The sequence below is a fragment of the Ptychodera flava genome, chromosome 3 (genome assembly GCF_041260155.1).
Source record: "Ptychodera flava strain L36383 chromosome 3, AS_Pfla_20210202, whole genome shotgun sequence".
Lineage (NCBI taxonomy): Eukaryota > Metazoa > Hemichordata > Enteropneusta > Ptychoderidae > Ptychodera > Ptychodera flava.
In genome coordinates this window covers 50,461,053-50,478,343 of record NC_091930.1, presented here as the reverse complement: position 1 = coordinate 50,478,343, position 17,291 = coordinate 50,461,053, and the positions used below count along the sequence as shown (strand labels likewise).

The following is a 17,291-nucleotide window of genomic DNA, read 5'->3' as shown; positions in this document are numbered from 1 at the left end:
TATCGTATCGAAGCGGCATTTCATCTCCATGGAAACAGCAAGTTTTAACCCATGCTATTTCTCTCCGTCTCACAGCACAACTTAGTATATAGAGTCAGACTTGTCACCATTCACTCTAAAAATATACGACCTCCGTATATCAATTTTGTCGGTACCTGGGACGACATACTTCAGTGCGTGTCTTATCAATTGCGTGCACACACTCATTTATTACCTGGCAAGCTTGTTGACCTTTCAGCGCCCTAAAATAAACTCGTCTGGTTCCCTATCCCCTTTCTACCGCTGGCTGCACTGTGCTGAAGAAATGCGTATCCATGTACAATTCTAATGGGTACCAGACTATCAAATAAACCAGGTTCGGATTAAGCACACGTGACATTCTATGCCTTGTTTGTCATTACCAATTTAGCTTTGGTGGAACGTAAAATGTTGGTGTTAACGACGGTGGAATTTTCATTGTTTAAACTACATCTTTGAAAACATTGAACTACCGTCCATATATTTCTTCTGGCGATCGAGCTTGGAATAACTTTAAAGCTACACCTGACATTGAGACTGTACATACACAGGCGCAAGGGATTTGGCATACATACAATTTTGACCAAAAAAATATAGCATCACCGATGGATTTGATAACAAAGTTGGAGTGATCGATGCTTGGCCTACCCCATCTTGCTTTGACAGCAGGTCCGACGATGGCACCAGAACATGAAAAGTTGCAGATGGCATCCTAATCATGTTTGGTAATTATGGGAAAACAATACGGAGACTTCTGAGATAGAGAGACAGCTCACCGTGACCGCCAGCAATGACAATCCCAACACCAAGTAAATGCTTGCTTCCATCTTCGGTCAGCCGTTCGGCATTCGTAATTTACGGTTGAAAGCCAGAGAATAAACTACCAGATACAATTTAAACATCAATTCTATATAAAGCCTGTAGGGTAAAATGCGATGCTCAACTCACGTTTCCGCTTTAATTTAATATTCACCATAATGGGCTTCCCGTATAAATTGGGACAATTAAATTAATTTTATGGGGCTGGCCTATTCATACACAATACCTGTCATATACTGATTAATTATTACTTATATTCTATCGTCGTCATTAATTAAAACAGCGATTTCCTGATTTCCTGGAGCAAGAAAGGTACACTTTCCTACGATTACAAGCCGTTGAAACTGTGCATACACTGGAGCGCTAGCCAGGGATTTGGTATACATGCAATTTTGACCAAAAAGACAGCACCATCAGGGATGGATATGATACAAAGTTGGAGTGATGCTTGGTCCACCCCACCAAGCAGGGCCGACGATTGCACTGATTTCTAAATATTGGGTCAAACAATCCGGAAACTAAGAAGATAGGGAGCTCACCACGCACGCCAGCAATGACAAGCCCAACACAAAGGAAATTCGTGTTTCCATCTTCGGTAAGACGTAAGCTATGTTGAAAGCCAGAGAAAAAACTGCCAGATACAATATAAACATCCACTCTATGTAAAGCCTGTTAAAGCTAAAATGCCATGTTAAACTCACGTTTTCACAATTATTTTAATACCATAAACCATAATGGTCTTCCCATATAAACTGGGACAATTAATTACTGTAAATACATGTGTTGACCAATTCATACATTATGCCTGTCATATCCTGATTAGTAATTACTTATATTTCATTGTCGTTATTAATGAAAACAACTATTGGCCATTTCCTGAAGCTAGAAAAGTATATTCATGTCTGATTACAAGCTGTTTCCTCCTATTGCCTTCACAATATGCAATTATTGTTACTTTACCATTACATGTGCATTTTACCAAGGTACCCTGAATATTTACCTGAAAATTGAACAGAAAGCAAGGGGCAAACGTTATTACTTGGTTGATGCAGGTCTGGTGGATTGGCCAAACCGTTACCTTCTACCTGACGTTCTGCCATTTCCACCACTTCAGTATCTTCACCCACAGGCGCTTGGCACATTGCTGGGCCCAATCGTATTTAATATGTAGAATGTCTATATACGACTTGATTATTCAATAAAAGAATCACCGTACGTTATATTAGTGTAGGCCTGTAGGCCTACATGTTGACTGGCATATACGAGTGGCTATGGTTCCTGGCTCGGGCCCGGCGAACGCACTGCATAGTCATCAATGTGTAGAATGTCTACATGACTTGATTATTTAATAAAGAATTACGGTACGTGATATTACTGTACATGTCGGCTAGCTCAGGCAGCGTTCAGTTATTATGGCCGGGATGGGCCGGCAAATTCGTCCTGCGCATCAGTCATTGTACAAAAAATTGATGACCCCCCCTTTCAAGATGACAAAAATTCATAACCACCCCCCCCCCCCAATTGCTTGAGTAAAGCTGCACACACAAACACCTCGTGGGTATGGAGCAAGAAAATCCCCCCAAAAAGAGTTCAGAATTTTTCAAATGACTTTCCTTACAAAACTCAAAAGGTGTTAATTCTCAGATTTCCCCTTCTGACTTGCTATAATTTTGAAATTACCCCTCAAAGGGGTTGGACAGAAATTACTGGTAGATCGCAATATATTTTGCACGAGCGTGTGTGTACAAAATGTTGATATTTGGATTTAATTAAAAATCAGCTGTTGATAATGTTGATTCACCATACAAGGTATACATATATTTTCTCATACATTTATGAGAAATCTAGGAGTAGACTATTTTGGACCCATTGAAGTTAAACGTGGCAGAACCACAGTAAAGCGGTATGGTGTTGTATTCACCTGTTTGAATATGCGAGCTATTCACCTGGAGGTTGCCTACTCGCTGCATACAAATTCCTTTATTAATGCACTACGAAGTTTATTGCCAGAAGAGGACAAGTAAAAGTTCTCAGATCTGATAATGGTACAAATTTGGTTGGTGCTGAAAGAGAATTGCGAGAAGCAATAAATAATTGGAATCAAGTGAAAATTGGAACAGCGCTTGGCCAGAAGAATATAACTTGGCAATTCAATCCTCCTTCTGGCTCACACTTTGGTGGCATATGGGAGCGTCAAATCCGTACAATTAGAAAGGTACTGTTCTCACTGCTAAAAGAACAAATGGTACATCTAAATGACGAAGTTTTCCAGACCTTATTCTGTGAAATAGAAGCTATTGTAAATGGACGTATCAGGGATTTTACGGGTTGGTCAACATCGCGAAAGATAGGAATGGTTACTACAACTCCTTTTTCATTAACATCACTATCTTTCCGATGTTGACCAACCTCTGATAAGTCCACGGATTAGCATAATTAGTTGTGTTGACTAATTAATTACAGCATGTGTGTATGAGATATGTACGTCCTTTAATGGAGTGTAAATAAATAAAGAGTCACAGGTTAGGTTAGGTTAGGTTATATAAACCATTTATTTTATTTATTCCGATCATTCAGAGCATGAAGAAAGAAGAGAAAATGATAGAGAAAACAGTGTGAAAAACTCAGTAATACTTGGGTCGCCTGTGGTGTCACATGATAAAGTTAATCATTAACTATTTCTGACTTGTTTTCGTCCAAACAGAGCACCCGTTACTCCACGCGCAATATTTTTACATATGTACGACGCAAGATTATAAGATTTTTCCTTTTAATCTGGTTCCCTGACCCATTTTCCTCGGTAGAGGGCGTGGGGAAATATAGGGACCCTATATTTCCCCACGCCCTCTACCGGGGAAAATGGTCAGGGAACCAGACTATTTCCTTTGTGCTAAAATCTGCTCACAATCTCTTCCTCATCATGATAACTTCAGTGCTCAGTTTCATTCCCCGTGTAGATGAAAGTGGATGATAGTAATTAAGCCATTTATATTTACTGTTATGCCTTAGCTTGTCTACTGCCAATTGGTGGGTCGTCAGTACAGCATATGCTGTTTGGTAGTCAACCACAATGCTGATGCTTACAAGTGTAATTTTATTTGCAAGAGGTTTACATTTTTATTGTAATTTTTAATGTACATGTAGTGATTCTTTGTAATCAGAAATTACAATTGCAATTTATGATCTGCACCTTTTGGCAGAGTTACTTAAGAACTTTTCCTTTCGGAGACAAAATACATCATGACATTTGCAGAGAGGCACATCGTAAGAGTACGACATTACAATCACTTACGAAAAGAATGACACCAAATATTATAATAACGACGAAATTAAGTCAAGTAGGAACGAGTATTGACAAGTGACATGTTTCTTTATGCATTACTCACAAAGTTAAGCATAACAAAATTGATGAATATTATGACCAATGAAACATTTTATATTATATTTGCAAATATTGTGCTTAAAGCAATTAGAAATTGAATGAGAAGGGTTCTAGATATATTCAATATTGGCATGAGTGCGGGAACCACTATATGAACGACAAATATCATTGAGGACAAGTCATGTTATGTAAGCCTGACACATTGTATGGAACAACTATTGACACAGGATATCCAGTGCAGTCTATCTGTAATTACAAGCTGAATTGAGTATTCAAGGCATTTTCAGGTGTAAAGATGAGAAACTGTAGCAGAAGCAAAACAAATAGATAGTGATCTTAATGTTTCAAATTGAAACACTAGATACATGTAAACCGCAAAGTGTGAGTAAAAGTATTAATCAAATCAAGGCATTAAGGGAATGAAATGTAATGAATTCAGAAGTTATGAAAATTGTATGACTAGCGATGTACCGATGTACTGAAAAAAGAAGATATTATTGGCGCGCCGATATCGAAAGATATCATAAACATGGTGTGTCTGAAGGGCTCGCCGAAAATTAACGATGTTATTTAAGGAACGCCGGAGGGCGTGCGAAATATATCTATTGGAAATTGTTTTTATTGTGCTACCACCCTTGGCTGGAATGTTTTCTTTCAAAGCAAAACTCGAAATCTTCTTTCACAAAAAATCTTCAAAGCCCCCCCCCCCCACGCACCCAGATATCAAATGGCCGGCCCACCCCGTAGAAGATATTGATCTCTTCCCGACAAGGAAGCAGACTATAGCAGCCACTACCATCACATTCATGCAGTCTTCACAAGCCGAATACTTGGCGTGTGAAAGTTTTAACCCTACACTGCAAGGAGCATTACTAATAAACAATATGACGAACTGAAACTGTCAAAACATAGTGTTAGTGTTACCAGGTTGTGACAAACTGCCTTTAACAGTAAAAGCAGACCTGTCGAGATCCCTCTCCCTCCCTCCCCTCTCTCTCCCTCCCTCCCCTCTCTCTCACTCTCTCTGGATTTATGGAAAGATGCTATGATTTTGTAAATTGTTGTAAATTATATTTCACTTCGATCATGGAAGTAGATCTTTTATAATAACCCCACTCAAACGTTCACAAATCACAGACTTGAACAAAGTCTACGGTTGTCTATGACACGTTCAGTTTTATCTAGCCCGACTCAGGAAATATGAAGCCAGATATCCTTACCTAGTCTAACACAAATAAAAACAAGCATTTTTACGATCATTAATTGATGTTATACCATTTAGAAATCAGTCATAAGATAGTGGCAACCATGATTCGTTTTCTTAAATGGATGATTACACGTGTATTCAGACTCAGTAAAACTCACGATAAATGATACGTCATTAACACAGTCAAGACTAGACTGTTGCGAGGTCAAAGCTGTAGGCCTAGATCCTCACTGCTGTTTTGCTGTTTGAAAGTGTGATATATTATTCATTTGATTTAATCTTTTTCTGGTCATTTACTAATCCTGTATTCCTGTATGTTTATATATATATATTATATATATATATATATATATATATATATATATATATATATATATATATATATTATATATATATATATATATATATATATATATATTATATATATATATATGTATGTATGTGTATGTATATATATATGTATGTATGTGTATGTATATATATATATATATATATATATATATATATATATATATATATATACATACATACATACATACATGGCGTAAGACTGATCTACTGACTAATTAAGACTCTATAGACATACCATGAATGCATTGTCGTTCACAAACCCTTTGCTATAGCAGTTGATGTGTCTATTCACGTCATGGGAATATCGATCAATGCGATGTCGTACGCCGTGCTCTCTTTTCTGCTGCTTTCAATTCGAGAACAATTCGCGGTTTTTGCAAAGTGCATATCTAAGTGTTGATTAAACAGCGCGCGTGTAACCTCCACAAATATAATAATCTCCACAAATGTAATATCAACCACAAATGTAATAAAATCAACCACAAATGTAATAAAATAGTCAACCATTAACAGCCCGCAACCACAAATGTCATAAACAAACTAACCATAAATGTAATAAAACACAACCATAAATGTAATAAACTTGAACTTACATATGTGATCATTTGTTTATCAATGCCCTGAGTAAATAATAACTTGAATAAAACTAGTGTGATCTTATTGCATACTTTCCTGAAACTAGGTTTCCTTTCCAAAACACAGAATATAATACTTTGAGAATACTCAGTATCAGAAAACGGCGAGATACCGATCAAAGCGTTAGATAATGGAAGTGGAACAGCAGTTCTAGACACCGATAATTACATAATAAGGAAGCGTCAAAATAACTCGTCAACCAGTGATACCACACAAAGTTTATGACAAATTACTCAGAACAAATAACAGAGGAATATACAACCTTATAGAAACTTACGACTCAAAACATGTTGACGAGAACGTCCACATTTAAATCTAGTAAAAACAATACAAACACTAGAGTATACCTGGAACACAGTAGAACAAAATTAGACATCCTAACATCCCCAATGAAGGAACAAACATCAAGTGGGACAACATAGGAATACAGAAAATCTATCGATTATTCAACACAATTTATCCACTGAAGACGAATTTGAGGCGACTGATTAAGAAAGTGCGGCACTCTCGAATAGAGACTGCACTGACGTTCAGATTACAGCTGTGTCTCGCCATGGCCAATCAGTTTTGTACACAAAATAGGGAAACGTAAAATACACTTTCAAATATAGAAAACACCCTAAACGCAAACAATTAAGATATGAATAATGTATTGAATTGTTTTCCTTATTACAAAGATAAATATTTAAGGGCTAATTCCTCAATTGCAATGACAAAATAGATTTATTACATTTAAGCTTATGGTTGACAAGTATTACATTTATGGGTGATTTTTATATTACATGTATGGTTACCATTTATTACATTTGTGGTTGGTGTTTTTATTACATTTATGGTTGATTTTTGTTACATTTATGGGTGATATTACATTTATGGGTGCATTTTATTACAATTATGGTTGATGTTACATTTATGGAGATTATTACATTAATGGAGGTTACACGCGCGTTTTTATTTCCCTGTCTCGGCGTTTGTCAACGTATTGATTCAGTTCCTAGTGATTGTCGCTCGGGATATCGCATTACGGAAGACTCAATTCAATCAACCGGTCGCCCTAAGTATTATCACCACCCTCCGTCAGAACTTATTTTCACGCCCTGGTCTTTCGATAGCAAACTATAGACTCTTGGTTAGCGCTCTATTAATATGGACATCTTTATGTCCCTGTTAATAGAGTGCTTCATTTGCCAATGAAGCACAGCAAATTGTTTGTCGGAACTGGCGGCGACGACAGCGTTCTCTTTTGCTTCTTAACGCTTTGTAAGGCAATTCTGTGTTAAGGCAGTATGTGCTTCGAAAGTGAAAGACTTAAAGTTTTGTACAAACTTCTCTCGATGAAACTTTCGACCATTCTCTTACCTAAGCAAGAATAAAAATTCTGGGGTCACCATGCAAAATTTGGTACCATAGAAACAAATTGGCTAAGATTTCCCGACATTTGAATTCAATATGGCCGCCATCCCTGTGTTCACTCAATGGGGAAAAATACATTTTTCGATTTTCGAAAAACTGCGATGGTGAAAACTTTTCTTTTATCAAGAGCTTTCAATGAGCCCAAACAAGTTGTCGATATTTCGAGAAATAAAAACACAATGCTGTCAAAATCTAAAAGAGAATAAATTAAATTACTATGTTGTAATGTCGTAAGCTCATAAAATTTCGAGCCATGGGCCCCAAATATTTAGAATTAAGTTCCCTTTTCAAAAATCTTGATTTAGGGTAGTAATCGTTGAAAATTCAAAAGCTCGTTATTTAGAGTCTAGTTTTCGCTCGAAACGAAGGCTATTGGTGAAGGTACTGTTGCTAAATAATGATGACGTTGTCAGACTGTAGCTTGACAAGATGCATATTTCGTCAGCTGCGCATGTGCCAATTTTCTTAAGACAAAACAATAAGCGCTCAAGTTCTTTTTGAGAAACTCAGTATATAAGTGATGGGAATAGTTAATTAACAATGTATGGAAAAATGAAAATTGCAATTAGAATCGCACGTAACAACTTAATAGTAGAAAAATAAAAAAAATACTTACAAAGCCTTGCATACATAATTTAGTGTACACAAGGAGCTATCATGCATATTTACACTGTCCCTAAAACCGCAATCGCCGAAAGGCAGTGCTGTCACTGGAACACTGACAATATAGAAAATGCTAAATTGTAATTTTTGATACTCTATTCGAAATATGAAGTCAATAGGAATGACATTTTCGTGACAAATTCACTATTAAAAACGAAACGCGCCAAAACCACCCCGAACTAAGTATTTCTTCTACTAAAACTAAAACTTGTCATTAACTGAACAACTCGCAGGCTATGATATTTTCGCATTTCATCAATCAAGCATACGTAGTTATATTCATTATTTACAAAGTCATTTTTCATCATTTTTTTCATTATATTATGTGAGTAAATTTTACCTTGTAAAAAAATAATCGCTGCAAAATGCGGTGTAAATCTTTATTTCTAAATAAGGAGTGAATTTTGTCATTATTATAGCCACCCGCGAGTCGCGACCGTGTCAGCGTCTATCATTTCTCCTTAACGGGCGGCGTGGCGTGGTAGCAAGAATTTATCATGGCCAAGTTCGAAGTTTGAGTATTTAGTGGCAATGAAAATGTTGTACAAAAAGCAGCAGTATTAAATTGCTGCCAGAAAAGAGGACATGTCAATAGACCGATACACGTCCATTTATACATACAATTCGACAAAGGTATCATGACTGGTACCAGCTACCGGTCAAAAATAATGCCAACTTTACGGAGAAGGACCCATTTTTGAAGTCAACGTTTTCCAAATAAATACTGGTAGTTTTCTATGAACAGAATACTCGTAAACATATTGTTTCTATCAAGGTCACTGGAAGGGACCCAAAGGAGAAACACATGTTTAAAAAGAAATAAATGTTTTGGTGTTTCGGGAGGGCGCTGTTCAGAAATGTGAGTGTGAAGTACAGGAAGTTATAGCGGCAGTCTACGCGCTTCCACCAGACTAGCAGTATCCATTCATTTTGCTCAAAGTTATTGCAATCACTTTATTCCATACAGTGTTAGTAAAGTTGGTACAGTTAACGCTTTTTTTCAGAGAAATTTTAACGTTTTTTTTTCCGAGAAAATTTTCCCTCCAAGAGTGAGGGGTTTAGAGAGCAAAGTCTTTAACTGACTCGTGTTTAGCCGTAATGGGAAATACAGGTGTACTTATTTTGCCACGGTTGTAACAAAACAGATAGTGATCAAACAGACTCCTTTTGCAGCTATGCAGTGATATATAGGTTGACGGATTGTGCATTTACATGTAATAGAGCTGTGTACGCCTTTGTCTATTGTTGTAATAAAACAAATGGCTGTAGTGTAGCCACATACTGTATACAAGTGGTATGGCCCAGTTATTGGTAATTTGTCCGATACTGGTAGCACTTTGGAGAAGATACAAAACGTGTCGCGTTCTCACCAATGGTAACACTGTTCATTGTATAATTTATATTGAAATGAACAAGTATAGGTTGTTTTCTATTTGAGATCACTATGAGCAGATGGCAAATAAATAATAGTTTCGTGGCCTTCATTGGCATTCTAATAAAACGCCGCTGGCATATCTGGAACTATATCCTAGCCTTGTTAGTCTTAAAACGGTAACTGTTACTGTAACTGGTGTGGGAGTTTAATCACGTGATACAGCATTGTCAGACATGACATTTTGAGTATCTGTTACACAATGCCATGCCTTACATTGCTGTGTGCTATTCAACACATCTGAATGTATCATAGGGTATTTTGAAAGAATAATATTTTGAGGGGAACTGAGGCTTTTTTCGCAACTGCTCTTCCCCTACAAAGTGAAAAATCCTCCATCTGCATATAGGTCCCCCTCATTTCCTCTCAGAAAGGATAACTGCAAATCTGTTTCTCCCTGACACATGATGTTTTTTAACCAACAGCCCTCCCCTCCCCAGTCTTAGTGTCTCCTAAGATAACCGAACTCTGATCCCTCCCCCGTTGGTTTCTTTCCAACTGGTGCCCACTAAGAAACAACATAAACTTACTCAGTCCGCTGATGATGACAAGAACTCTTACAAACAGTTAACACTCTTGTCAAACACTTTTCGAGGCTGAGCCTGTTGTACGGCGCGTTTCGAGATTTGATTTGCGTTCCACAGGTGCCGATACTCTTCCTTGTTAGGCACTGCCTGTGTAAAGTTCAAGAACTTGGTTTGGGAACCAGCAAATTCCACTAAACTTTGCCTAGACCACGAAATGTGGAAGGGACCTTCGAAAAGACATGACTGGACCCACTTAATATGTATCTAGGGATGGGTATACAGCAACATGTGATCAATTCGTGTATTACACATTACACGCACGATATAACAAACCAACACTCACACATATACACACTCACACACATACACACATGCACACAGTGCACACCATTGTTTAAAGAAAACCATTCGAGTAGATTGGATATTTCGATCCATAACCATATATTTATTGGTAATATCCATAACATCTGTGCTTTGTAAAGTTGGCATTCATTTCTGATCACAGTGTCGCCACTGAACATGCTCAGTGACTTTATTGTCATATTGGACCTATTTAGGCCTACTGCGCCGCTGTCCGCTCATTTTAGTATGTCTCGTGGTATTCTGAAACATAACCAGAACACATCATTGAAATAACTTTTGAATTTTAGTTTTCTACTAAATGCTTGAAATTAAGAGATAAGTTGAGAGATTTGCTATCTGTAAATATGAAATGATGTGATTTTAAAAATAATCAAAGGAATGCGATTTTTATGACTCTCTTTATCGTTTGATTTTACACATTTTATTGCAGCGCTGATATTTTGATTTTATAGGTACCGCGATATTTTCAATGTTATTTATTACCACATGGGCTGGCTGTTAGGTTAGTACTTACGCGTCGCATATCGTATCAGATCACCGACACATTTACAGTCCCCAGATTCGTCACACATTTCTGAATAATTCATACACCCTTCCTCGCACTGGACGCGACCATCATCACAGACTGTAACGGAAGGGACGACAATGGTACTGGACAGTCAGTTTTCATTTGCATAAAAAGTAAAGCCGGCAAACCCACTGTTTACCGTTGGTTCATACAAGGGGAGAGAGAGAGAGAGAGAGAGAGAGAGAGACAGAGAGAGAGAGAGAGAGAGAGAGAGAGAGACAGACAGACAGACAGACAGACAGACAGAGACAGACAGACAGAGAGTGAGAGAGTGAGCTTTAAAGGCATACTGTCACCTGTTCCAATTTTGCCACAGTCACCATGGAAAGAGAAAATATAACCAATCACAGATTTTAAGCGGATGGCCAATTTTAAAAACAGCGCCCTCACATGGGCATTTTGAATACAAAGGGACACCCCTTTGACCATATATGGGTATATTTAGATTACAGGTGACTGTATGCCTTTATGCTAGACCAGGGTGAAGGAGGAAGAGTCAGACAGAGAGGTGAAGGTGACGTCGTCAGCGAATGAAACTAGTGATAAGGAAAATATATACAGCACAGTCATGCAACGTTGGCGACTGAAGTAATATCCGGGTTATACCACCGGGAAATATAGACAAACTGCACGATGGTCAAATGTTAAGAAACCAGAGTCTGAGTATAAACGGCAAATGGTGCTTGTACTTACATTTTACGTTTGTATATATGGCCAGCGAGATGAAGACGTACATGTCTTTCCTGAAGCTAGTCATTCCAAACTTGGGGGCGACAACTGTGACAGATAACAACATAAACATTTACAACTTATGAAATAGAGTGCTGATTAGAAAATCCCGCAAAGACATGACTTTTAAATGTTCGATGTTTGTTTTTTCTTCAAACTCTTGCGAGAAATGATGTTGAATAGCAATTCAGGGGAAATTATGCAGAATATTTGGTTTATTTATTTTCATATTAAACGACTCGACGTGTGCGCAGTGTAAGAAACAAAAAAAAAAACAATCTTTGTCGGAAATTGAATGGTGATTTACATGGTGTTGATGTGCTAAAACAACACTCCATTCAAAGAAGACAAACAAAACAACAGTAAATACGTTTTTAGGTAAAATCGTACAGTCATAGCTCCCCTTCAGGTTTCTGGTGCAAACTTAGAAAAGTACTTCGTTGTATTCGGGTCCACTCATCATACTGGTAGAATTTATGTAGAAAACCCCATTAAATGATATTGAGAGCATTCTAAGAATAAAAGTTTCACTGGTGCATTTTTGAAAAATTACTTTTCACTACATTTGAACATTTGCTGGTAAAATTTTGACAAATTGATCTCCTATGCCTGGACAATGAACTTTTGCAAAATGAAGTACTATTTATAAAGTATTTTCTCCTCCGATTTTTCCATGGTCATTATTCATTTCATGACGATGAAAAGTGCTGGTTGTGTCATCGTGGGAATTGATGTTTTGCAATCGGAAAATACACCTTAACATCTTTCCTTCAAATCTATATTTGTAGAATATATGCATACTAAAAGAGGCTATCCACAAACCATCAACCGCTTTCTGTACTTTTCTTTCGCCCTATAGTTTTGCTGTTTGGGATCTGTCGCTGCGTGTCTCAGTCCCTGTATTCCTGATTCGCCTGACTGTCTGTCTACCTGTCTGGCCATCAGTCTGTTCCCCCGTCTGTCTATCTGTCTGTCTTGTGTCCCCCACAAAGCCAACACTGCAGATGATTTGCAAAAGAACTTACGGTGTTCGGCGACCCAGTCTTGGAGATCCGCCGCCCTGCAGTACTGCTCTGTATAGGATTTCTGTTTGAATTCAGGCACTCCACACATGGTGACGTCACGACACACCTCTCGCAGGGACGGATAGCAGTGACCTTTGTAGCTGCAGGCAAACCCTGGACCGTTTGGACATCCTATGGTGGAAGCCAGGCGTGGAATTTGTCAAAGTTCAAAGTTGAAAACAAGCTAGCAGAGGGAATCATTATCACCGGAAACAAAATAAAAGTTACAGTGATTTTCTTCGATTTCTTCTTCTTCTTTTATCTAAAGTATAAATGTTATTGGCTTTGCCAGTACAATGCACTGTTATTTTTGATAAAGGGATTGTATGCCTTGAACCTGACTTCCACATATTGATAATAATGTTGGACGTAACACCCATCCAAAGTGTGTTTACAAGTATAGTACCAGGCATTACAACATGATTTTGAAGAAGGAAATGTCTCACAAAGGAAACACTGAAAAAGTCACACAGGACGTTACAAATTGGATACCGCTGCCAATAGCCTTTACCAGGCAATTCCGAACGTCGGACTCTCTTGAAAGCATATGTCATGTATTTGTCAATGCAGTCCCATAATGCTTTCAAGACATGCAGAATGCACCAGGTCAGGGACAGAGTCTCAAAGGTTTTCAATATCGTTTTGGTTTCCCACTTGTTGAGCTCATTGTGAATTTCACGGATTTCATCGGCTTACTTTAGTGAACGTCGAAAATTTATATGATTTTCCCTCATAAGTTACTATGGCAGCCATTTGCATCCCAATAAGCTTACTTGTAAATATAAGATAGCTCTTTTTTGTGACCAAAACCAGTGCATGGTAACGGTTTATTTGTATTATCTGTGATCATATTGAAGTGTCTCAAGAGAAGTATTAGCGAAAATTTCAAACTTCCATTTCCAAGTTGAGTGCTGATTTGTGTACTTGTATTCGTTCAAACCTTTAAAAAGGGCGTGTCCGCCCTCAAATTTCCTTTATTATATCATTAAAAATGTAGATATACTAGTTGGAGTAATGTGTTGCCAGTCCACAACGCGACAACATTAGTTGAACATTCATGAGTTCAATCAATAGCAATTTATCAACAGCTGAAAAAAGTTAAGACTAGCGCAATAGTTCAGAGCTCTGCGAACTTTTCCAAAATGTTTGCTTTTGATTAACTTCAGTCTGCGAACATTTATTTTTTTATTATAACACGCCACATGCTAATTCCCTGTCGCGATTCGCTAGAATACGTCACGTGACGAGAAAATAGATACGTCTAGTCCATCCGATCGACAAAAGTGACATCAGAGGGTATTTTTTGAAAAGCTATTTCCCTAGGGAAATAGTCCTGACCAAATTTGGAACAGTGTTTGGTCACGTGACCGTAGTGTCGTCTGCAGTTTTGCAACAGCGGCGGGTGACTGGAACGTGATGTGCGTCCGGGATACGTGACGACACATTCTCTAAAACAGATTTTCCAACATTTTCCAACATTCCAACAGCGTAGGAACTTGAACAGCTCATCGACGAAAAAGATTTAAGTGCAACTAAGGATGTCGCTAGGTATGCTTAGAATATTTTTGAAAGAAAGTGGTACTACCACGTACAACTGAAACCGCTGTGGAAACATCGCCCAGTAAACTTGTTACAATGGATTGTTGTGGTGCAAAATATCAAAACACATTAAAAACTATATAACAATACAACATGAGCATTCGGTGTGTTATAAAACACCTATCGCCTGGTCTTTATTCGGGCTTTAGCGCTCGTCTATTACCCCTCGTGGCCGTGTGTTACCAGAAACACATCGCTATATACCCCTCGGCCCACAGCCTCGGGTAATAGCGATGTGTTTCTGGTAACACACGGCCTCTCGGGTAGTAGACGGGTGCTATAGCTCTCATGACCAGGCAATAGGTGTTTACTAGTAAACAGCCACGATGCGGACTTGGCAGCAATTCGACCTGCAGCTGAGAGTTTCATTCAAAAGTTGCGTTCTGTACATAATGCATTTTTTTCAGAAAAAGTTCACTCTTAAATAAACTTACTCTCTAGATCAATTCTGGTCATAAAATCCTCCGCGCTTTCAAAAATGTAAACCTCGGGGGCGCTTTCTCTTTTCTGTAGTATCTGCAATCAGCAAAAAAAGAAAAAAGAGAGACAGACAGACAGACAGACAGACAGACAGAGAGACAGACAGACCCAGTGGTTGAGAATCACAATTAAGCAATTTATTGCAAGAGCAGCATGTCATGTTCAACTGAACGTTTCACGACCATATCAAATTGAAGGCAGAAAGCCTCCAGTAGAAATTCACAATTAAAATAGTGAAACAAGAAAAAATGGAGAAATGAAAATGGAATTTTACTGCGTTATTGATCAATGAAAGATGAGAAATGTATTGGAGCTACCTTCTGTTGATGAGGGTGCAGTGGTAAATTGGCAGAAATCACCACCGTGGTCGTCACACAAAGGCAAACGGCGATTTTCAGCAGAGAAAGACGCATTGTTGATCGTTTCTATCTGACGTACCTCCCTGTTGAATAAGTCGGCTTCCTCAGACATCTAACACATCATCGAATGGGTTTCATCCCTTATATGGCCACTGCCTCTATAGCTATTAAAATTAGTGGTGAAAAGGGAACTCTCTCACTCAAACATGCAAAGGGAAGGGGTGACATATACCAAAAATATCTCACAAAGAACAAATGACATGTCAACGGTTAGTCGTCATCCTTTGTTATACTATTTCTATGGATGATTCGTTAAAGGAATACAATTTTGCATTTCCTGCATGTCAAAAAAAAAAACTGCACGTGAAATTTTGAAGGACGAAACTCTTTTTGGAGGTCGAAGGTTTTTTCACCGAACCTACAGTGACCAATGAATGAGAGTGTTCTGAACTACAAACGAAACAAGGTCAGATGTAGATTGTGCTGGTGTTTTTGTCTTTTTTTTAGATCACAGAGATACGCTCGGCTCCTCACGTGACACCGAAAACTCGAGGACAACTCTAATTTCGACAAACACATATTAAATATATTTTGTTTGACGCAACTCCTATACCTTGGAAGACATAAGTGTAAGTTGTGTGGGACATAACGCTAATTTCTACAAAAGAATCCATCCAAATTTTCTTGGACAGAATATTAATTAAAAAAGGCTGATGGCCCAAACCTTAATATTAGAAGACGTAAGTGAAAGTGTTGTGGCTACAAGTCTATTTTAGATGGGCAATATTTTAATATTACCCGACAGATCTTTCAAATTTTGCAAGACAAAAGTTTAATTTGGTAGTGTATACAAGAGTCGCCGTTCAAAATACTGAAAACCGCTCTGGCTAGGATTGACACCATTGACCCTGTGATCTTTCGCGATGCAAGTCCATAGTGTACACTGACTGTGTGTACTGCGTGTAGCTGCTGCCAACTTGTGTATCTCTGTCATCAGTGGAAGTGAAACATTATACGACTGAAATGAGTTGTCCCTCAGCAACTAAGTACGATGAAGAAAGTGGTAGCAATGCCTCTCTTATAGATGATACAGGCATGACAAAATCGTTTTTTTTTTTTTAACTAAGTAAATCAATGAAGTAGAAATGATGACAGCAAATAGCAGGGTATTTCAAATATGTCGTTCATAAGCTTAATGCTCACGTGTCTGGGCCGTCAACGTGGCGGGAAGAAAAGTATCTACACGGGTGTTTACTTTTGTGTACAAATCATGGTGCTTGAATGCGATTGTTCTTGTCACCAAATGTTTTGTTTTAATTAATCTACCAAATACAGAACGTTGAAATGTTCTGTTTTAACAACCTAACGAAGCCAGTATGTGTTACAGCGCAAAACCACCCAAGATATCCCTGGAACAAGAATTATCCCTAAACGACGATTGTGATGACGGCGATAGTTGTACACTACATCAACATTCAGTACAACGCAAAGGAAGTCAAGCAACACAGATTGCAGAAACCAACATTATTTCCTAACATGAATAGAAATGAAAATAATAAACTGGCATTTAATTAATTAATTTCTTATAAATGATAAATGAGCATTGAGCGGAGACACTAATTGTGCTATTATATATATATATATATATATATATATATATATATATATATATATATATATA

General features: G+C 37.9%; 1 protein-coding gene across 2 annotated transcripts in view; it reads right to left on the bottom strand.

The window, feature by feature from the left end:
• The window catches only part of LOC139127187 (uncharacterized), a 55,412-nt gene extending 39,565 nt beyond the window's left edge, over positions 1-15,847 (bottom strand). Inside the window, exons 1-6 of one of the 2 annotated variants that reach the window (XM_070693113.1) lie at positions 15,569-15,846; positions 15,206-15,287; positions 13,134-13,304; positions 12,073-12,156; positions 11,326-11,436; positions 10,873-11,051 (exon numbers count right to left, since the gene is read on the bottom strand). In XM_070693113.1, coding sequence (XP_070549214.1) covers positions 11,032-11,051; positions 11,326-11,436; positions 12,073-12,156; positions 13,134-13,304; positions 15,206-15,287; positions 15,569-15,664 — 564 coding nt within the window. In that variant the 5' untranslated portion in view covers positions 15,665-15,846 and the 3' untranslated portion in view covers positions 10,873-11,031. Of the gene's footprint in view, positions 1-10,872; positions 11,052-11,325; positions 11,437-12,072; positions 12,157-13,133; positions 13,305-15,205; positions 15,288-15,568 lie in introns of those variants that run through there. The other variant, XM_070693118.1, reaches the window with a different exon arrangement.
• Positions 15,848-17,291: the final 1,444 nt, after the last annotated feature.